At 39.9% G+C, this 24,242-nt stretch overlaps 1 protein-coding gene across 5 annotated transcripts in view; it reads right to left on the bottom strand.

Annotated features, from left to right (window-relative positions):
• Positions 1-24,242, bottom strand: part of LOC128028754 (teneurin-4) — a 226,762-nt gene that overhangs the window by 41,630 nt on the left and 160,890 nt on the right. For 4 of the 5 annotated variants that reach the window (XM_052616071.1, XM_052616067.1, XM_052616070.1 and 1 more), the window contains 8 exons: positions 20,708-20,854; positions 17,774-17,990; positions 12,851-12,970; positions 9,297-9,558; positions 6,155-6,422; positions 5,922-6,065; positions 3,940-4,189; positions 2,891-2,911 (listed from right to left, as the gene is read on the bottom strand). In XM_052616071.1, the coding sequence (XP_052472031.1) occupies positions 2,891-2,911; positions 3,940-4,189; positions 5,922-6,065; positions 6,155-6,422; positions 9,297-9,558; positions 12,851-12,970; positions 17,774-17,990; positions 20,708-20,854 (1,429 nt within the window). The remainder of the gene's footprint in view (positions 1-2,890; positions 2,912-3,939; positions 4,190-5,921; positions 6,066-6,154; positions 6,423-9,296; positions 9,559-12,850; positions 12,971-17,773; positions 17,991-20,707; positions 20,855-24,242) is intronic. The other variant, XM_052616069.1, reaches the window with a different exon arrangement.

The following is a 24,242-nucleotide window of genomic DNA, read 5'->3' as shown; positions in this document are numbered from 1 at the left end:
CCAGATTCAAACCCAACAAAGTGAGAAAGGACCAAATGTTATGTGAAAAGCATTGTTCGTGGATTGAGATGACATGCTTATGCTATGACACATGCCTGCTACAGACCATCATTGCAAACAACCAACCTGTCAAAGGACAAGCATTCAAAACTTAAAGTGAGAAATGTTGAGTGAAAATGTTAAGTGAAAAATATTCTTTGTAAAAAGTGGAACTTCTGGCACTTTAGGAATAGTACTGTCAAGATAACTAGCCACAGCAAATGCTACGACACTTATCTGCTAAATACCCTCCCTGCTAACATCCAGTTTGTCTAAAGATTAGCCTTCAAAACCGAACAAAGTGAGAAAGGTCACTGCAAGAGAACAAAAAATGTTCAGGGACAAGCATTCTTCATAAGATGAAAAGCCTGACACGTTTGCTAAATACCACCATTGCTAAAAACAAACTTGTCTTAAATTCTTATAAAAAAATTACAATAAAATCCCAAGATGAAATAGTGGACACCAAGAGAATTAATAGATTCAGTGAAAATTTTTCTTTATAAAGATCCACATCACCTGTCTATGTGGTAGCACTCTAGATATGACTAGCTTACGACAAACATCTGCCAAATCCCATTTGCTAACCCCAATTTTTTTAAGGATCAGCATTCAAAACTGAAGAGTTAAGGGTCACTGCAACAGAACAAAACATTCAGTATTCTTCATTAAATGATGTCTGCCATCATTACTAAAAAACAGCCTGACTCAGGATCCACATTCAAATGCTTAAAATGTAAGAAAGATTGCCACAGTAGAGCAAAAACTATGAAGTTAAAAACACTCTTGGCTGGTAGGGCTAGGTTAGAGATGACTAGCTATAGCAAATGCTATAACACATATCTGCCAAACACCATCATATTCAACACCCAACTTGTCTTCAGATCAGCATTCAAAACAGATTAAACAAATCCCAGGCATGTTCCCCTCAAACGGCGTAGCTGTTAGTACCAAATCCCAGTGGCCCAATGCGAGAGAGTGGAAAGGAATAGTGGCAGGTCTGCAGCATTGTCAGCTGTGATCTATCATTCAGCCTGACAACTGACCTTCTAGAAGATCGCTGGAAACAGGCTGCTGCGGTTGACCTGGGGCTTTTCATGTCACTATGTGGTTGCTGACCATGTTGAATGATGTCCTCGATTTGGAATGGAAGGTAAAACAGGTTTGTCAAGAAAAATCTCAATCCCATTTTGCAAGGCTAGATGCTTTTCAGTTCCAGCAGTCTTGGTGTTGTACATTGTGTTATTGGAGGCGCACAGCATTGTGCTTTATGTGATGAGGAGTACACACCGACCTTCATAGGCTCCATCTATATTCAACAGCTAAAGTCAGTCTGGGGAGGATAATTTGATTTTTCAGCAAGTTGCTGTGACGATGGAGGTGAGCGACTCTTGTGGAAAGGGGGTCAGTGGATATGTCAGAGATCTCATGGTCTGGCCTTATTCTCTCATCTGCGTGCACATAAAGAAACACTGAGATGCCTTTATTGGTTTTCACTCAACAGTAATGACCGTTCTTTTCTGGTTGCAAATATGATTTTGGCCTTTTCCAGCAGTCATTTTTACAAAGGCATATTTCTAAAATGAATTATTGGAACACGTTCAGGTAAGTGATTTAGCTTATATACCCCAAAGCCAAACTTTTACAAATCAAAAGAACAACACAAACGTGGTTCAAGGGCGATAATACAAAGCAGCACCTAGAAAATGCTACAAAGCATTGAATGGCCCTTAGGACAGAAACAGAAACAGATGCTTGGTTACTTGTCAGACTGTTTGATGGGTAGAGATGTTTAAGATCCTTTTGGAGGGCGAAGCAGGGGCATTCAGTCCTCATCTTGGAGATCCTGCAGAGTTTAAGTTGCGTTCACGCCATGTCGTATTTACTATAACTCCATGTGATGTTCTACTAGAAGTTGTTCCAAGTCGTGTGTTTCTACTGTATGTCCACACTGTGATGCCATCCCTTGTCTTGACGGAATCGTCCACAGGAAAGTCACGACTCGAGGATGCAGGGTTAAACGAAGACTTCATCTTGAAGGATAGGGCATTTCTGAAGCTTGCAGGTGTCCTGAATTTACCCAACCTCTCGCCAAGGACCCGCTCATATCCTGTCAGTCATACCTGAGCATCATACTGTTAGCTGTCACGATGCTGCCTGTCAAAACCCACAGCTGGTTTTGCCACGCATCTCATATTAAGGGTTCATAGCACCACAGGGAGGATGTGCATTATATCTGAAAGCTTCGATCAAAGTTTTATGACTGATGCTTTTTTTTTCGCCATTTGTCAAATCAAACATGTTATGAACTGTGTATTCAGATCCGACGGCACTTTGAATGTGTAATTTGTCATCGGGTGAAATATCACGCTGTATTCTGGGTAATGCAGCATGGGTTATTTCTAATAGGGAGGGGTGGGTAATTATATTCTTTAAAGAGTCCCCTGAGGGTGAAAAATATTTAAAACGCTGATACCGGGCTTATGCTAAGCTGGTAACTGCTTTTCCATCTTCCTGTCTGACATTTCAAATGATGTGCCCTGACTCTGGTTTCCTTACCGTACACAATTATTTAAGCGATTTTATTTTCTGTTGCGGCAGCCCACTTTGGGAGTTTACCCATGCATCAAACTGGTCTCCATTGACCTACAGCACTATTTCAAAGCTCAGTCGTAGCACTGCCCATTTTATTGCTCTCTGGAGAGGATGTGTTTCGATGCATTCCTTGGTCCGTCACGAAAAACACATTTGGCGCGTTCCACAGGCGGCCACAAAAGCAACTGTACATCAAAAGACTGTACAGGGTATTTAGCTGACGTTCATTCATCATGATAAACGGAATGACTCTTACCTATGCCTGAAATCTTTATTTCTGTTTTTAGTGAGCGCAGCATGAAAAGAAGAAGAAAGTGGGAAAATAGGTTAGCTGAAGCAGATAGTTCTTGATTCATGCATTCATGTACAGATAAAAAGGTTAGAGGGATACAATTAAACCACTAAAGATGGTTCTACAAGCATATCTACTGTATTTATGAATACTGTAGATGGATAGACATATGAACACAAATGATTCCCTCATTGCGCACATACTATATGTTTCTTAGGCTAGTGATTCTCAACTGGTGGGTCACAAGCTAAAATGAATCACAGGTCTTGAGAAATATGGAAAAACAATCCTAAACGTAAACAACAAAATGTGTTTTATATTTGAACACATTATTATTATTATTATTGTGTCTTGCATCACGACTTGATCCAGTGTAAAATCTGGGTCCTGAAGCGAAACCAGTTGAGAAACTCTAGCCTAGACGGCTGATTTGTGATTTTCAACTGGAAATGTCATTTGTAAAGAGTTTATTCATCCGCAGTACACCTCCAAAATGCTTCCAGGTGGATGTTGTGGCTTTATGAGTATATATTGAATTGCTCTTTAAAAAAAGATTTATCAAAAGACCTTGCCCGATGATTAAGTGATGCTTTCCAGATGATTTACTCTTAAACAGACATCTTGGAGATGCATGCATGCTTATTAGATTCAAAGGAAAGATGACTTCTATGTTAGCAAGGTTCGTATTCATCCTATACATTTCTGAGCAACAGCAATTACTTATAAAGAAACAAAAACTAATCTTTCATCATTCATTCTCTTCTGTGGAACAAACCCTAGTCATTGCAATCATTAAAGTCAGGTTGAGTCACCAACAACAATTTTTTATTTCGATTTTTGGGGTAAACTATTCTATAAAAGTAGCAAACAGCATCAATCCTATGCTTTCCAAGTACTGACAGCCAGATAACTTTGTGTTTGTGAGCAACTTATGTAACAGGATCTATAAGCAGCTTGTCGTTTTAGTGGGTAGGTGAATGTTTGTGTATCTATGCACATGCAGAATGCCAAACCTGAGCTCTAAGACACTTGTGACATTTCCCGTGGTGAAGATCCGACGGACGTAGTTGAAATCCCCCACATACAGACTACCATCCGACCCACAGGCTAACGCTACAGGTGCGAGCAGCTTATTTCCGTCCGCCAGCCCGTTGCAGCTTGGACAGGAGATACTGCGCCTTCGCCCGTTACCCATGATGCTTCCGATGACTGGAGGCTGCTGGGAAATGAAGATGTTCTCGCCATTACCCTTGTGCAGGATACCTGAGTGACAAAAAGAGAGAGACTCCATACGTATTTTGCCCATTCATTGTCATTTTCCCAAATCTATTCAGAATAGCCTTCACTGTGCAGTAAATCGATTTTAAAGAGATTTTAAAGCTGATGCAATTCTGCTCAAATTTTATGACATTAAATGTAACCGTATGAATCTTTTCTCTGTCTCAGAACTACGGGACGGATGCTGGCGCTTGAGAAAGGTTTTGCTAAATATCCAGCAGGATTGAGATGTGCAGAATGGAACTGAATTCATTTATCGAAAGGAGTTGTTTTTCACTCGCACAGCCAGATGCTTCTGTATAGAAGTGAAGGTCCACAGTCACAGAATGAAAGACAACTTCCTCTTATTATCAGTCAATCTGAATCTCCACGGCATGCCTCAATGAATCTCCAGCGCTGAACAGCTCACCGCAAATGCCATGCAGAAGTGGCAGAGTGGCAAAGACTGTGAAACTCGATTTTCAGGGATTTTCCTTGTGCACCTTTTCTCCCCAATCACCTGTTGAATCGCGCTGGGTTTTTTGAGGGATGCTAAATTACAGGTGAATAAATTTTGAGGTGAATTTTCGAGCTTGATGAGAATAAGCTGGATGCATCAGCGCCAGTCTACCCACCTGTATTTCCAGCCAATCAGCACAGACGGACTGAAAATGCAGGTGGGTTGACTGGAGCTGATGCATCCAGCTTATTCTCATCAAGCTCGAAAATTCACCTCAAAATTTCACTGGGTAAAAGACTTTCAACTGAAACAGTGCACTTCCTTGAGGCTTTAAAGCAAATCTGGCAATGTAGTAATACACTGACCTGATGATAAATAAAAAAATACTGATGAGTAACATAGAAGCTTTTGCACCAAAAAGTATTCCATGTGATAAATGTGGAGCTGTTTAAAAAGTTTTCTGTCAGTTGAATGGGTTGTGCATTGAAGTATTTGAAAAAGAGTGATTCCCTTTTAATAAAATACATTTTCACAAACCCTGAACTTTTAGCATACCCTCATGAAATGTTGCGCCATGTTCATTGTGTATAGTATTAGGGCAAAAAAAGTGACTCATTTTCTTTCCATTTTACAGATTTTTTGCAAAGGCTGGCAAAACAATATTTTTGTCCGTTTTTTTTTCCAGCAATTCATTTCGCATGAGTGTGATAAAGTTGCATTCAGGTGTGCATGCATGCACTTATTTTGCATTGCACTCTGTTTGAATAATTTGAGGGTGAAAATTACAGAGTGAGTGGGGAGCCAAGGAGAATCAATTAAACAGCAGACATTAAAACAAGCTTCAGTGTAAACGAAATGGTAGCAAAGTTAGCAAAGTAAAACGAGGGTAAGAGAGTTGACACTTGAAGAATTTGGGCAAATTTTGCCGGAAGTCCTCATGTCGACAGCGCTGGGTTTTAGTGACAGACCAAGCTGCCACCTGCGCTCCTAACACTTGTGCAGCAAGTACGCCTCATTTACTGAGATAAGTGCACCTGTGCTCTGGCAAAAAATGAATACTTGACAGAAACAATTCAGCAGCATTAGGAAAATTGACCTGTTCAACTCAAATAAGGTCCTGTCATACAGACATCTCCACTAAACTGACTAGAGCTGCGTATAGCTGAATTGAACTTTTCCTAATTGAACTTTTCAAAACATTTCAAAATGAAATTTCAATCTGTATTGTATAAAGTGCTATACTGGACATCTTTCATGCTTCTGCATGTACTAACTCACCACTTTGGATATTCAGAGCATGATGTTTGTCGATGCTCCAGCCGCCCAAGTTGGAGGCGATGGTCTCGTATCCCTGCAGGACGGCTGTCCGCTTCTCCCAGAGGATCAGATCCGGGCAGGATTCATACTCGAAACCCACCGACACTAGTGGGAGTGCAGAATAAACACATTTGAAATTGAGGATGACAACAGCCCTGAGCAATGTGACGCTGACAACTTCACTGCCCACTCACCGAACGCCTCAGACAGCCCATGAACCTTTTGGCTGTAGACATCTGCCTTGTCCCAGACAAAGTCGTAGGAGAGGTTAGGTGCAGCAGAGAACCACTTCCTGAAGAGCCTTCCCTCGACGGCCACCATGAGGTGCACTTTCATCAGGCTGAACGGGAGGGTGGAGTGGGTCAGGGTGATCCGCAGGAGGGACTTATACCCCGACGTCCGGCTGCTCAGGTAGCTCAAACGTACATCTGTACCCGGGATCCGCACTTCCACCTGGAGGGTCTGGAGAGAGAAAGAGGTGAAAATGTTCATATTAGTTACAAGAAAACAGAGCAAACCGCAACAAATCTGCTAATTTTGTGGGAGATGCACCCTGCCGAGAAGTGTTTGCATTATTTAGCATCTCTGGTATATACGGAGATGGGAATTAATTCATTTTTTCACAGCAGATGTTTTATTATACAGTGCAAAAATACTAATTATTGGGTGAATCTAGGGCATATTTAACCTCAGAGAGAAAGAAAAAAATCTATTATATTAAAAAAAGAAAAAAATCTTAAATACACACTTCTTCAAAAATTTGGGATTGAAAAGATTTTGCTTTTAAAGAAGTCTCTAGACTCACCAAGGCGCCATTTCTTTGATAAAAGACTGTAAAACAGTAATATTGTGAAATATTATTACAGTTTAAAACCTGTTAACTTTCACTCACGTTTTTGAAGATAGACTTGAATGTGCATGATACAAACCTAAATTTTTATAATTCATGATTGAAAACATTTTGTAACATGATTTTGATATGCCATTTACATGGTAATGCAATGTCTGATCTTAAAATGAGTTTTAAAGGATGAATTTTGAGATTTTATGTTTTCAAGTGATATATAACTTCTGATGATTTCTAAAATGTAATAGAGAAAAAGGCAACGAGGAAGTCTTTTTTTTAAACAAAGGTCAACACTCCTTTTGTAATGTAGATTTCTGAGGGTGCACTCTTGTCATAAATTCATCTATTACTTTTCCTACATAATTTTTAACAAAACATATTGGTAAAATATATATTTAGGAGTCTTAGACCTTTCCAAAGATATATAGTTTGTCAAGATTAGATTAGATTTGATTGTAATATAGTGAAGTAAATGTAGGAGTCCCATATACGGAACGGGGTGACAGTTAACAGGTTAAACCTTTTTTTTTTTTTTTTTTAGGTAACCTACAGGAATGATATGTGATAATTTCTGATACATGACAAAAATATTATTTATTTAGTTTCACTTCCTGTTTTCTTTTTCGTAATTTTTATTTTATTTTATTTTATTTTTTATTTTATTTTTTTACTTATTCACATGTGTTGCTGCCTGGTACTGGTCAAAGTATGCTAGAAGAATTATGTATATTGCTTAGCACAAAAATATGAATCATAAAAGCTTACTGTATATAAGCCATTATGGCAGATATAAGATTTCATGTAAGTCTCTGAATACTGTAAGTAATGACTGCTGAAAATTCAGCATTGCCATCACAGGAATAACTTACATTCTAAAATGTATTAATATGTAAAAAACAGTTCTTTTAAATGACAGACTTCTTTTAAAAGTCTTTTTCCACTTATTCCACCATTTAATTATTATTATTAGACCGTATTATTATTAGTAGTAGTATTATTATCTCCACACCACAAATGTTGCTGGTACTTTAATTTTGTTTTTATTGTTTTATTTTGTGAAATTACTCTAGAACAACCACATTCCAGATTTTGTGATGTAATGTGACCCAGAAACCTTCAAATGACTCGACTATAATAACAACAAGGGAACAACTTACTCCGTGTAAAGCAATGCATGTGTCTAAGTCACACAGGCATCATTAAGAACACAGGAAGTCAGCTCGAATCAGACTTAGTGGCTCAGAGGTGAAGAGCTCTCATTAACTCTCAGCGTATCGCTTCTTTATCACAGCCAAGCACAAAGCTGACCAATAAACACTGCCGATCATTACTGCGTCAATAAACACTGATAAGAACAACACTTCAATACACGTTTCCATTTGTAAACCTGTGATAACTCTGTGTGTGGGTGTGTGTAGATGCACATGTAAGTGTGTGTGTATAAACCGCATTTGGGATGGGACAGATTTGAGGCGATATTAATAGCCCGGACAGCACAATGCATGTGAGCCTGACTCATTTATTCTATAAACCAAAGATGATGACAAAATAATTAGGAAGGTGGCACACAGGTACATGTACAGATATCAGAACTCAAACACACACACACACAAGTATATGTGCACATTAAAATATATCTAATAGACACACTTGGATGAAATTAAATGAACAAACACAAACTTAAACACATACAACCTTGGTGTCAGTCCCTCATATCCAAAACACGGATATATATTTTTTTCCACCGACTGCAAAGCTCATCCAGGAGTCAGACTCAAAAAGCTTCCATGCCGGTTTAGTCTAAACGTAATTATCGTTCTTCAAAAAATGTCTGGCATAGTAAATAGGACTGTGTATCTCAGCCCAATTACACACAGGAGATAAAATCACAGGACTGAGCCTCCTCCATTCCCATCTGATGCACATTTCCCAATATCTACCCCCTGCTGTCTATCAGAACATCATTACGAAGCGGCACTAGTCTGGAATCAATCATGGCAAATTACCACGTTTTTCATCTGTCTGAGACAGCAGTAGAATTTTGAACAGTCTGTAACTGTCAGACTAAACAAGAATCAGACTGTTTAAAAACATTAGTCTCAAAAGCTAAAATGAAGACAAAAATATAGTTTAAAAAAAATCTTTAAAAACAAGCTTTTTAAACACAAAATGGCATTCAAAATGTAATTAAAGTCAAAATACCACTGAAATAGCAACATATCTATTGTGATGCACATCCAAATGAAAGAGAATTTTTTTGAAATTTTTATTTCAAGCCAACTTTAACTTCATAATGTGTTGTATTTTTTATTGAAACAGAACATTTAATGGGGTAAATTATATACTGAGGGATTCAGTCTACTCCGATTTGATTTGACACTATTAGTGTCTATAATATTTTGCCCCACCCACATAGTTTTGGTTATATTAACAGATCAGTTGTACATATGATTGGTAACCATTTTCACTTCCTCCGTATAGCTTATCACCTGAATCTCTGGAACGATGTTGCCCCTCTCAACGCAGGTCCCGGCGAACGCCGTCAACGGGGCAGGCAGGACGATGGGCATGGGACGGGTGAAGCTGCTCAGGTCACAGCTGGGGATGTCATTGACCTCGTGTCTCATCACAATGGTGTCCATGACAAAGAAGCGTCCCCACGGAAGCCACAGGGTGTGCTCCTGAGTGATGAACGGAGCGCGCTCAAACCGCAGGGCAACGGCCACACCCCCGTTACTCACCAAGTCGAAGCTGAACAGACAGAGCATGCTTGGTTAGCTATTGAGATAAAGCCATTGAGCTTCAGGAAAGCACACATAACAAAACAAAATATTATTTTTAAGGTTAACATGAACCAATTACAAGTTTTTACTCTTATCACATCGTAATTCTCTACAACTACTTATCTGTTGAATTATTCCTTTTTTACATGTGTTAGAGTTTAATAGTGTTGATCGGATTCTATACAGTTCATTGATTGCTAAAGTATGGCAACCAACACACCCTTAAAAAAGGTGTTTTGAATTTCCAACTCAGTGAAATTTTAATGGCATTTTATGCTCTCATAATACCATTTACTAACATTTTAATCCATGTTATACACCGTTACTCTGTACTGCCATCAGGTTGTTATTCATTATCTTTCTCTAAATGACAGGATTCAATTGAAAAGGACTCGGATTCAGTAAGTTGGGACGGTTTTTATCTGGCAGCTACACAATGTGACTGGAATACAATGAACCGTTGGCTCAGTCTAATGTGCTGTGCTTTTGAATTTGCATTAATAAAATCCACATGAATGGGTGGTGTGCGATGTTGTTAGTCTCTATTGGGGAATAAACTGGCAAGATTCCTCTCTGCTGCAGTGGCCGTGCATACACTGCAGAGCATCTTTGTTGTGTGGTGGCACGGTGTACTTTGATAAAGGAGGTGAGAGGGGGGAATGACATTTATGGGAAGGGTAAAGCATTATTGATCTGTGCGTGCGAATCTGTCTGCGCTAACATAACTTTACAACAACGCTACAAAGGCGCCACACACTCTGCATATAGAGTCGCTCTGATCAGAAAGCTCTGTTGGTGACACCGCTAAACAGAAACGGAACAGGAAGTTGTATGCAGGCTACCATGTGTGTGGCTTGCTAGATGACTCATAGTGTAAAAATCCTGCTTTCTTGGGTCTGTAGTCACACGTCACGCAGCTTGAACATTAATTCAACTACGTATCCCAAAGGGCTATTCACAGAGCTTTCATTGGCACGGCTGATAAACAAAGGTCTGCTTTGCCCTTGTTGTCGAGCCCTTGCTAAAATGTGAGCATTTGCCTGTGCGCTGTGGGAGTTTAAACAGAGCGTGCTTTTAGGGGAGGGTCTGCAAGAGAAAACATATGTGCGTTTCTATGCAACTGTGTAAGTTAAAGTCAACGTGAATCTGCACTGTCACATGCAATGAAAGACATGCACACATATATAACCATTACACGGGCATGCACACTGCCCTAAAGGCTTCCATGCCAATCGATGAGTGATTCACAGGCCTGTTATCAATCACACAAGCACCTCAAGCAGTGGTGACACACTTTACTAGTGTATTCAGCCTTTCAGTGCACACTTTGAAGGGACACAGAGTTAACCCAAAGGGGCTAGCCAGACTGATGACTTAGACCCCAAACAGCCACTTTTGGTCCTCTGAACTGAACTGATGCTATGTTCACAGAGCGCCAGAATATGGTTGTGAGTCTTGAGTGTGATATATATGGTTAAAAACTAGAATGTCAAAAATTGATTAAAAACTAGAATGTCAACTGCATTTTAAAACCAAACTGCATTATGAAATTCAGTTATTTGGAAACATAGACATAATGTATATACGAAAATTAGCCATGGTTAACAGGAAGCTAAGCCGAATAGCTAAACTGCTGTTTATCAACTAGTCAAACTATGCAAATGTAGTAGGTAAACTGATTAGCATGTAAGCTGAATAAACATAGAGCTGCAACTTAACGTTTTAAGGTAGGCCTATGTTATCCCTCATGAAAATTAGTCATGGTTTTATTATAGGAAAAGTGTAGTAAGTTTATTAGTATTTTTTTTTTTTGCGTATTGATTGCCAAATTGAACTAGTTTTACAACAGATACTAAACTATGGTTAGTGTAGCAAAACCTTGGTTAATTTGTGGTTACCACGGCTTAACTATAGTAAACGTTTTTTTTTTTTTACTCATCCACCTATTAGCTTAGCATTCTACTAACAGTTAGCCGGCTATCTCAGCATACAGTTCAATGGCTAGCTTGTTAGCCTCAGATACATGCAAGTTATTTCAATGTTACCACTTCTAGCCACCACTATATCAGGGACAGGGAACGTTCTCAAAATATTCTGGCAAGAACGTTCTGGCAAGGTTCTCAAAGTTATGAGCAAACATTCTTCCAATAATGTTAAAAGAACATTAAATGTTATCTGGTATGTGTTAATGTTCTCAACATGTAAGCACAGAAACATTATTCATACATTGCTCATAGAACATTTCAGTTTTTAAACATTACCACTTGCTTCAGATGCTTCAGAGAACATTCAAAAGTAAAGTTTCCATGTTTGTAAACTTATCAAAAGTTCAAAAAGTAATTTTGAATGTTCACAGAACATTTAGAAATAACTTTTCCATAACTGAATGGTAACGTTACTTAAATATTCTTAGTTTGTTATCTGGATACCTCAAACCATTCTGATATTTATATTGATAAAATGAGATATTTTTGGTTGCAAGGGGGGAGGAACCTCACACGACTTCCACTAAATTAATAATCATGTGATGTCTTCTAAATCTGCCGTCTATAGCTCAGCGGTTCTTAATTATGTGACACAGCATTCTGCTTTCTCCTTCAGGGAGTCAGGGTGGTGTAAGTGACTCTCAATAAATCAAGGCAGATGTATAATGGATGGCTTTTAGGATTTCCTGAGCCTGACTTTAGGCTAAATTTTGTATTACATGAATATCCACTGCAAATCCACTACTTGGCTGGTCAGACTCTAGCTGTTGCAGAGAAGCAAAGGGACCTCTTTGAAAGCAGAGAAAGAAGTAATTTAAAAAGCAAAGGCCCCAGTATAGAACAGACCACAATCAAACAAAATCGGTTAAGACAGCTTTGCCATTTTTAAGCAAGCAAACAGGTGCATTGGTGATTTAATGCCGTACTGAGTCTGTTCTTGCAGTGCTTGATGGGGTGTTGTGGGAGGGAGACCATGTGTTTACGAGCAAAGAGAGAGAGAGAGAGAGAAAAGAGAGAGCCAGGGAGATTGAAGACTGTTTATGGCTACAAAAAGCACCATCCAAGCAAACAGCAAAATGTGCAATGGTGTGCTGGGAATAAAATTGTCCTCCAGCACATTATAGAACATTCTGTCATGCAGAGAGCAGTTAGAGAGCACAGATGTGGGTTAAAGGTGCATGCATAACTATGGTGACATGAAAAATTCCAATATATTTTCCATTTTAAATACAAGCCTACATCTCCAAACACTAATTCAACCATGCTGCAACTTACCTGCCATCCTGTCTGGTGATGGTATACCCATAGGCTGGTTTGTTAATGTAGCTGATATTTACACCGACCAGCGGAGTCCCATCCGAAGTCACTACTTGTCCCCGGATAACACAGGCATGACTGTGAGGTTAAACAATGAAAATCATAGTGAATAAAACAGGTAATGCTGTCTTAGAAAAGCATCAGATGCAGTTTGTAAACACATATAATAAATTAAATGAATCCCACAGCTCTGAGGAAACCTCAGTGGGGTTTCCTGTCTAAGCAGCAATAGATAACAGGGAAAAAAATAGGATAGTGTTTGTGTCATTCCTGCTGTTTGAGAGCACAATGCAGAGGTTGGAGTGCTTTCAGTCACAGCAGATATCTGGGCTTGAAACTGCCTCTATCTGATGCTATCTGTCTGCCTCAGGAGCTCCAACTTACTGATCGGTATGAAAAAGTCAAAAGCAGTTTCTTGAAATCCTGAACAATTACAAAACAACTCCCTGCTTTACTTGACTTATGACTCATGGTGAGAGAGATTTTTAATCAGGCTTATATATATATATATATATATATATATATATATATGTATAAATTTATTAGGGCTGTCAAAAATAGCGCGTTAACGACGTTAATTAGTTGTTTGTCGTTAATTACGTCAAATTGTTTAACGCATTTCACGCATGCGCAGTGTGACAAATTATTCAGGTCAGGAAAGTCTCGTCGATCTCTGAATTCTCAAGATAGTAACAAACAGCGGCGAGCGCCGCGACAGAAACACAGAAGAAGATTAAGGTTTTACCCCAGTTACTTGAAGCCTTCAGAACGTGAAAATATTGATCCTAAAGTATTGTGGCAGAGCAAATGAACACCTCCCAAAAACAAGAGTGCCCAGAGTGCTGCTTATGTGATGGTGGCGCATGTTTGTGTTTCTGAGTTCATTCTTTCGAGTTTCTCTATGCATAATTTCATAGATATGTGGCTATATTTAACCACTGGTTCACCTAAAACTCTTACACTATCTGTAGTTGAATGGCATGGTTTGATATAGTGCTCAGGTAAATTTGATCTAAGTAAATGTTAAACTTTTGAAATTCAGAAAAAAAGAACCACATATTGATGAATCAATACACGAAAATTATCTATCTGTGTCCTATTATTTATCTTTTGGTATGCATTTCAGAAAAAAAAAAAATGGTTAGGATTCAGGTGTAATTGCAAATAGTGATTAATCCTGATTAATCCACTGAAAATTCTGATTAATTTTATTAAAAAATTTAATCATTTGACAGCCCTAATATATATATATATATATACATATATATTGTAATGTAATTCTGCAACATGATGTAATATATTGTATTGATGTATGCAATTCCTTTGATTGAATAATTGGCATTTCGCAGGAAATGGCTTGTACATTAAAATATACCATTAAAGGATACATTAACATCCTAAACATTACACACATCAGTTAGGTTAAAGAAAAGAGCACCAAGGAAAAAAAAATTACACATCGAGCCTGTTTCTTTGAAGGTATTAGGTATTAAACATTTGCCAGGTAGCGGAACAATTAACACTGGTGTGTAAGAGGCTGGCCGTTCCTGTCCTTACTGCGGGCAAGATCACAGACCCAACAATATCCCTGTCCCAGGGAGGCTAACTTTATGCTAATTTAAGCAGCCTCCCACCTTCAGCAGTCCTTGGCTCAGCTCTGTGTCCCTGTAAACAAAGCTAGCAGAGATAGCATACAAGTGCATAGCCCCACCACAGAGTCTATTATCAGACTGCAAGCAAACTCGAATAGAATAAAAAAAGACAGAAGAGGTGACAAAGAAAGATCACTAAATAAGATGGCGGAAAGTGGAAAGAAAGGGAGAGAGAGAAAGAGAGATATATATAATGTGTAAAGCTTTTGTCTATCTACAACATTGCTTGAGGTGACAGTTTGATTTAGAGTGTTCCCATTCAGAAGGGGCAGCGACGCAAGCTTTCGCAGGGTGCACTGAGTGGAACCGTCGGCTCTGAGTCACAGCGAAATACGGCAAGCAGATTCAACAACTCTATGACAAATGATTTCAATATTGACATTAAATAGATCTGAAGAAGAGGAAGAAGAAAGGAGGAACAGTGAAGTGGTCTAGACAAAAAGTCTAAAGTTTATTTATTCAGCAAACCCCTCTTCTCAAACAAGATAGACGGAATATTGCCGATAAAAGTGCAAGGAGGTTTATATACAACAGAGATATCACTTTGTGTAGCACTGCCTTGGCAAGCATGTAATAGAAGCAAAGCTGTAGGCCAGGTTTGACTTGATATTAGAAAAGACATCTTAACCATCAAGAAAAGCCTGCTAAACTGTCCTGAGAGAAGCGATAAGAAGCAGTGGTCTGAACACTTGTGTGTTCGAAAAGGGCAAAAAAAAAAAAAAGGCTAAACTGTTAATAGGCCAAATTAATGCTCGCAAACTCTTTGCTGAAGAGGAATTACTAAATAAAACTTACGGCAAGTTTCTTTAGCACTGTAAAGGTAACTAGCTAATTATATTTGCATTTGTAAACAGCCACTATGATACTATGCTTATTATCAGGACATTGCTAAACAACTTAGCATCAAAAGTACAGCTTAGCTTCACTGTTCCTAATTCTTGCAACAGATGCTGTCAATCCATCTAAATTCACGAGTTCACGCTTACATATAATTAGCTGAGGTATGGTATGCCTATTTGGCTTGCTTTCCGGGGAAGGACTCCGAGTTCGGGAATGACCCGAACCTAGGGTACCCCCCCCCCTTCCCGTCTAATTATAAAGTGAACTCGAAGTGAGGAGATGGGGTGGTGGAGGGATGCTGATTTACCATCAATGGATAGAGGCAAGTCAGCAATATTTATACTGTGGGATTGATTACTAGATTGTGGTCCACCTGTGTTGATTAGGCTAAGTATCTGACGCGCTCCTCCTGAACCTTGTTAACAAGAACATCATGTCTTGGCATGAAGTCTTAGTAAGCACTACTAATTACTTAAAAAGCTTCATAAGAGGGGCTAAATACAAACATGCTCCTTCTCTTACATTATATCTGTGTACAGCAGTTCTTCCATTTCGCAGAAACTCTGATGTGTTCTAAACAGGCTAAATGGAGAGAAATAATGGGTCATCTCAGGCTGCCCCAACCCATTCCGCCATCTCCGCATGATGGTAAAAGGGGCTAAGTACACTCAAATGCAGCCGGCAAACAACTTGACCCAAGTGCATCTCCAGGCAAGGACATTTATTTGTTTGTGCGATCCATGGTGTTCCGATAAACAGTGCTCATGCTGTAAAGGTTAAAGAACATTGGAAAATAATTCAAAACGTTTCACACAGGTGAGTCTTGTAAAACAGGAATGATAGGTGACTTTGATTATTCCCAGGCGTCTTGCTTTCTTGTGGTTAGACATGCATTTTCGACATGTCTCTGAGCATGCAGAAGTGGTTGTGGAATCAATAAAGAGGCCTGATCAGGTGATGGCAAGGGCCTCTTTTAGACAGACTGCGGCTATGCCTAAGAGCTCCATCTGGGCTGCTGTCAGCCACTCTCATATCTGTCAGTGGGCGGAGGAATGAAGAGGTAATAAATAATATATCAGGCCTGATATTTTTGGGTGAATTGAGTTCTCCGATCTTGCGGCTGCTGGCTGACTTCTAAAGCTTTTATTTATTTATGTGTCTCTTTGTTTTTTTCTTTGGAGATTATGATGGTGATGAAGAGTAGGCCAAGACTCTCATTTTGAAATAATGAAGAGCGTATCGGAAGACTCCCTACCAGGCATCACAAAAATGTCACCTTGGGAAAATGGCACAGGGTATTACAAGAGCACTTCATGAATACTGGGTGACATGTGCACAAAAGGCTATATCAAAAGAAGCCCAGTGTTTCATCATTGCATGAGGTTATGCGCTTCAGACACGAGTTGATTGAGGGCGCAGTGATTTATGCAACAGAAGAACGTCTGGCAGATAGGACTGAAATGAGTGCATGAAGGAGAGCGCTGGACAGCTTTGAAGTGATTAGAGTCTCATTAGGACAGCGAAGATTAGACAAAGGGAGTCCGTACTTGCCAGAGGCTCAGTCACGCAAACCAAAAGGCCATTTGGTCCAGAGTCTGAGCTGAACTGTGGAAAATGGCCATTTAAGAGAAGTAAAAACAATACCCTGCTCAATGTAGTTTAGGGAAGGACTGTTCACTGATCCAAAACCCCTCTAAACAAGAAATTTCCACTTGAGTTTCCAAATGAACAAAGCAAGACAAGGTCTAAAAACAGAAGGCTTAGAATCGAAGACCTCTTTGGCACATTTATGCCTTATGGAGCTGCGAATCAAAATGTCAATGTACCCTGGGCGGCACCATTAGAGACATTCTCCATGGAGAGCACAAAAAGATGCTCATTTGTTTGTTGTGTTTTCATTTTTTTTCCTTTGAAATGTCAACTCTACTTTCATGAAAGGAAATTCGGGGATGCTCTACGACATTTCAAAGGAGCAAAACTTTTCCCCCCAAGTCTCTAGTAGCATCTTTTGTGCTCATTTCAGTTGAGAACAGAAAGAGAGAGAGGGAAGAGACCATTGCAAGAGTGGGATGCAAATGCAAAAGTGATGTTCTAGGTATTGTTTACAGATATAAAGGGAACGCCACAAAATGGAGGCAAAAGATGAAAAGTCATATGGGATCACACAGTGACAGCACTGTTCTCTCATATGAAACATCTTTGGGGCACCTTGGGATGCGCCCCATGCCCTGTTTGTTTACAGGAACTAGAGCTGCTGATGGATTGACAGCATCTACTTATAGTTACTTATTGATCTAAATATTACCACTATGAGATTTGGGATAAGTATGGAAAAGAGAACTGCAAGAAACTGCACAAAACATGTAAACATTACGACTGAAACACTTACATGCCATCAAATGGGTTGGCGCCAGGGATGACGTGGGTACTGTCCCGGCCCACCAGAAACCGGACACGCTGGTAGAAAGACTGCAGGGTGCTCAGACTGGAAGAGATCTGGGTTTCCTGAATAATATCAAGTGGATCAGGAGAGCCCACACACAGAGTCGTGGTGTGACATGATGTCTGCAAACAGCAATCCGGGTCCATGCAGTCCATCAACCCATCTGATAGAAAGAGAACAGGTTTAATCTTCAATAACAGGGATGTAGAGTGCCTTCACTTACTTGTGGCAGGAATTACAAGGTTTCTAGCTAGGATCAGATGGACTACAAGCTGGTATACTTGGTTTCCTGTGGTGGATAATCTTGGTCAAGTTGGTCAGAGGTCATAGACCACCATGGACAAGGTGCCGAACTACAATCAGATTTCACTGGGGTAGGGGTAGGAATAAGGAGGATAGGTTTAGGGCCTCATTAGTCAATCAGACACAAACTGTGGGACGTTCCTCTAGTGGGCACTAGTGAATGTTCCAGAAACCAGCTTGATCAGGTATGACCTGGTTACCAGAAATGTTCAGAACCTGGATCACAGAAGCCTTCCAACATGCTTATTTTGTCCAAGCTAACGTCATTCCCCTAGGTCAGTATCTTTAAAGGAGAGGAAAAAGATTTCATCATCCCGAGAGGAACATGGGTGAACCCTTAGCAGGATCTTGAAAACTTGTGAGAAATAACTGCCTCTCTGTTGGATGGCTTTCTGTGCCCTACAGCTGAGTTACTGAAATAAGTTAGAGCCTGTCTGGTTTCTTATTTTCCTTCGTGTTTTTTTTTTTCTTTTTTTCGCCCCATACCTTTACAGGCACCTGTAATTCAGCTGAAATAATTCAGGACTTCAGGCCATGCTGAGAGGAACCATGTAATGTACTGAACTGGGTCATCCCTTATTCTCTAATATCTCTCTCTCTTCCTCGCTCTCTACTTTCAGAAACCTCTCTGACCAGATGGGCCAAATTACAAAAATAACACCTCTCCTGGTGAAAGCATCACCACTGCTTGTTTCAGTTGCTGCAATACTTCCTCCAGTTGACTAATTTACTAATAACATACAGTGCCCTCCATAAGTATTGGAACCGTAAAGACAAAATGTATTTCTCTGCTGTGGAGTAAAGACGTGCAAATATGATTAAAAGATGAATATGCGACACAACTACAGAATGTCCCATTTTATTATTAGATCTTTCAACACAAATGTTTTACCAAATTAAAAAGGACAGCACTTTTAGAGTTCATCCCACTATTTGATGTAAGCTTAAGTATTGGAACAGCTGAATTTATGTAAAATATTAAAAGCTAATATTTACTTGTAGATCCCTTGCATGTAATCAGAGCAGTGAGTCTGCAACCCATATACATCACCAGACTCCTGGTCTTATGCTTTGAAATGCTTTTACCCAGCCTTTAATGCAGCCAATTCCAATTGTTGCCTGTTTTGGAGGGTTTCTGTCTTTAGTCTCCTCTTCAGCTGGTGAAATAATGTTTATTCGAATTTCAATTTGGAGATTGATTTGGGCAATCTAAGCCTTTACATTTCTTTAACCTGATAAAGTCCTTGACTGAACTGGCAGGGTCATTGCCCTGATCCAAAATGACAACCCTCTACGGACACCTTGGCAACTGAATCGCCATTGGCTAGTACATTTTTTAGTTTACTCGCCAGACATATACACATAATTATATCAAATAAGATTTGGCTTGAATCCCCGGGAACACATGATAGGTAAAAAAAAAAAAAAAAATGATAACCTGAATGCACTGTAAGTTGCTTTGGATAAAAGCGTCTGCTAAATGCATGAATTTCATTTTAATTTGAGTTTATATAAAAATAAAAGTTTGTAAAATGGCACAGTTTTTTAAATATCTGAAAGTACACTCTTTGCATCAGCCAGTCAAGCATTATAATGATTTAATAATATAACTTTAGTAATTAGAAATAAACTTGATAACCATGTTTGAATGCATGTCTACTGATAAGATAATGATACGAATTCTACTGATAAGAACTATAAAACACACTAAGGATTACTATGAGCTGCTGGATTCATGAATATTAATCAGGTTTTATGCGTTTGCTCGAAACTGAAATTAAAATAGGGATTGAGATTGCTCCGCCCACTACCGGAGAACCCGGCAGTCCTTAAAAGCTGAAGAATTCCAAGGGAGTGGCGTTATTTTGACAGGAAAATACATCAAAGTATATTGTTTACATGCAGCATCAATTCTCTCTCTCTCTCTCTCTGTCTCTCTCTTTGTGTGTGTTCATAGCAATTATTTTGGAAGGTTACAAAAGCACCATGAGGCCTGTATCTGTAATAAATTCTAGTCACTGCCAAAACGAAAAGTTTGGTAACTTTGGCAGAACAATAATCTCCCAGAAAAGTGTGCTCAACGGTGCATTTTTTTTATTCTTAGAGTGGTTTGTGAAGGACAAGCCTACCTTTGATTTATAGGCTTGGCAGGAGGTCTTTTCCAAGCTGATGCTTGCTGGGAAATGGTAGCTAGGTGATGTGAACTTTCTTTGTCTCTCTGAGAGCTTGGGGAACTTGGAGCCTATTACTTTGACTAAAACAACCCACTCTTCTACAAGTGGGTCCACATATCCGAAGGGAAGGTCTGATCATTTCCAATGCTATTTAAAGAGTTGCCTGCTTTTAGCTCAAAGAAGGTGCTCAAGGCAAACTCTAGACTGTAGTGTTTTAAGTGACAAACTGACAACAACACAGGCATCATAAACAACTCCAGTGTAGGCAATAGAGAAGAGAAGAGAAGAGAAGAGAAGAGAAGAGAAGAGAAGAGAAGAGAAGAGAAGAGAAGAGAAGAGACCCAAGCAAAGACTGTTAAATCTTCATAATAAATGTCAAGGCAGCGTGTTGTTTGTGTTGTACCTCCGTCATTGTCCTTGCCATCACTGCAGGCCGTCTCCATTGATGTGTCGCAGCCTGCTCCCCGCCATCCCATTTGACAAACGCAGTACCAGCCATTATTCCCCAGCGTGCATCTGCCGTTGCCATTGCACAGACCAGGACAGCCCTCTGTGTACAAAAAAAAGAAAAGCTTACACATTAGATAGGCTGTTTTTTTTTATTAAAAAAACCCAACAATATTGCACTATAACAGACAAGACATTACAACATGTAGTTAATCTATCCTCGACTAAAAAAGTTGGAATAGAGGGTTGTGGGTCAAATGAGCACTTCAACAATAACAAGTGATAACTTTTGGTGATTAACTGATACAGCTTTTAAGCCCTTATATCCTATGGAGGCAAACTCATACTGCAGCGCTCCTCCAGATCAATACATTCTCATTAGTGTTGTACAATAGATGCAGAACTCTGCTCTAAAGAGAGAGAGAGAGAGAGAGAGAGCAAAAAAAAAAGAGGCAAGACAATGAGACAAGAAAGATAGAAGCAAAAAACCCAATGACCTTAACTAGATAAACAGCAATATGGATAATCACAGTGTTTCTTGGGTATTATAACAAAGTTAGCTTTAGAAAGCAGACTAGTCTTAAATATGGCAACCACAAGCGCCAGGTATAACACAAACCATACGTTTAATTTCAATAATGTGAATGTCATGGCACACTTTGAAATAGGATTTCACAGGGCTGCGCTTGAGTAGAGATGTTAATGCTGACAGAATGAAGATAGCACAGGTGGCACATGGTCCTGCAGACACAGTACACTCTGCACGACAGTGTAAAATGTCTGTCATTGTCATTTGTTTCCTCCTCCCCTCACTGTCACCTATCAGCTACCTGTCCAATGCCATTTCCTGAGATGTAAACATAGACAAAGGCAATGGACCCTGAACAATCGAATGTTAAATCCTGATATGCTTTTCCCAAGCCAAGAGCCGCTCTCCAAGATCTCTGAGCTGACCTATTTTGTCAGCGACAGTTAGCACAGCAACTGCTCAAACATCACAGAGACTACATGAAGAGAAAGAGAGAGAGAGAGTGGGAGTTTGTATAGATAAAGAAAGGTGGTGGGTGCCTGATAAGGACGAAATGTGAGATGCCTCTAAAACCCATGATCATTTCTAAAGATGGCTCAATGTGGAATGGCATGCAGTAGCATGCAAGTCTACTTCTGAATGGAGAATCCATCCTGGAAGACCATACCATACCATACCATACCAAGCTAAAATTAAATTCTTTAGAAAAGTGGACCTTCAGGACCAGTATCATGTCCCAGAGTGCACAGTAGGGTGTCTCTTTTGCATGACCTACACTCTTTTGCATGACTTACACATCACAACCACTAAACAGTCAATACACAATGCTTTGCAACAACGTGTGCAATCTGAGGACGACTAAGAGAGTCATATGGAACAAGACCACTGGATGATCTCATTTCTTGTCTTTTCTCTACTCTCAATGAGAGTGTTGAAAACACGGATCACAAAACACAAGGTTGCACTTGCATTCAAAGCCTCCAGCAGACCTCACATCGATGTAAGGGCGATCTTTTTGTGCTACAAGGCTGGCAGTGACAGATATATGCTTTGCTAACAAGCAAAGGATGAGCTTGACCAGTAGACAGCAAGCTCCTCCTTTAACCCCCAAACAGACACACAGTCTGCAGTGGCGAGACGTCTGAATGGTCTGTTCTGAATGTTTATTAAAGAGCTAAGTAAATAAAGATCTGTTCTCTGCTGGCAGCGATTCAACTTAATTGGCAGCTCTTTCAGAGAGAGGCCCCTGTGGAGTGCACCCGCGCATCAGCCAGAAACAGCTCCGGAGGGCCGCAAACCGCCTTGCACAACCCATGCAGTTCACACCAGCCGTACAGCTTCTCTATGTGGGAAGAAAGGGAGGGAAGAGGTGGGCTCAAAAAGCAAGAAAACCAGACGAGAAATGAACAAACAAGGAGCAGGTAGGGAGTGTGGGCAGCTCGGGGCCCTGGCATCACCAGTGCATAGCATGCTTTAATTAGAGTGGCTGCCGCTTCAGCACCTTTCAGAACCCCTTCTGCTGTGCTACACAGCTGCACTGAACATCCATTATGCATGGCGCCGGTTGGCAAGGTCCGTGACCCTCCACCAGCCCTCCCTCCTTGGATCCTTTGGGCCATCCATCCCCTCGAGTTCCACAGCAGGGATACGGCGGCAAAGGAGATGCTCCAGCTCTCGTGCCGCCCACTCAGCATGCGTGAAAGTTCTAATTAGCAGGGTGGTAGAGCAGCGCATTGGATGTGGTGGCACAACAACAGCATGACGTGGCAAATACTGGTTAGTGTGGCACGAAGCATGGGCTGAATGAAAATAGCAGCGCCACCCTAAAGATGAGCATTATGAAGGATACGCTGATGGAAACATGATGGACGGCAGGACATGAGAGAGGAAGAAAAGACAGGACAGGTGGAGTGCCATACCTTTCACTACCTTATCCAGATAGTGAGCTTTAGGGGGAGATAAAAGACAAGGACATATAAGGGAGGTTTTGAACAGTGCTGCTCCAATGACAAGACACAGACAGCTAGAGGCATGGGCTGGTTGCTCAAGACTTCTACGTTTACAGAAACGCAGGGGCTGCAAAAGCTATAGCAAGGAAAAAAAACATGCAAAAAGCAACACGTCACATCACAGGCTGAGAGTTAGTTAAAGGTATGGTGTGACAGGGTAGAGAAAGAGAGAGATGGAAAAAAAAATATGTAGTGTGAAGTATCAGTTTATCAGTACATGCATTAGAGGAGTGAGATGTTTTGACAACATTTTCTATAAAGCTCTACTTACAACCTTATGTTAGACATAGTAATAAATTGTAAAGATATTATTATTAATATTATTAAGAAAGAGCATGTCACTGATGAGACCGCCACACGTTAATACAAACTGCAGGGAAGAGGCAACGCATCATCTGTTGAACATTTTCTACATTACATCATGGGCCGTCACACTTACTACCTTTAATGGCACATGCTTATGAGAATATATGATCCCTGCTGTTAGAATGCTATGTCTCATTATGGTACATGTATGAAGAACATCAATAATGCATCAATACATTATTAAAAGACAGAATGCTAGTGCACTGGCCCTTAAAAAAACAACAGCAACACTACTGCATTAGAAGATTTCTGGTTTTACTGAACTGGAAATTTCATAATATCAAAATAGAAACCATATTCTTCACTTTGTTCATCTCTGGTGTTTTATGAGAAGCTGTTTCCTGAGGAGTGCTTTCTTTTTGGGGCCATCGACTGATAAACTCAGAGACAAAATCGAATGTCACAGCTGGAAAAAAATACAATGGCAGATATGTTATGAATGTTTTTGGATAAGACAGAGAGGGTGAGAGACAAAGAGTAGAACAGAGACACAATTAATTTGAGATGAAACACTGGTAAAGGCAGTCACACAGAACAGACTGTTTATTGGCTTATTCAGATTCTTTATGTGAGTTGGAAAACCAATG

Source organism: Carassius gibelio, chromosome A15 (assembly GCF_023724105.1).
Source record: "Carassius gibelio isolate Cgi1373 ecotype wild population from Czech Republic chromosome A15, carGib1.2-hapl.c, whole genome shotgun sequence".
NCBI lineage: Eukaryota > Metazoa > Chordata > Actinopteri > Cypriniformes > Cyprinidae > Carassius > Carassius gibelio.
This window is presented reverse-complemented; position numbering and strand designations above follow the sequence as displayed.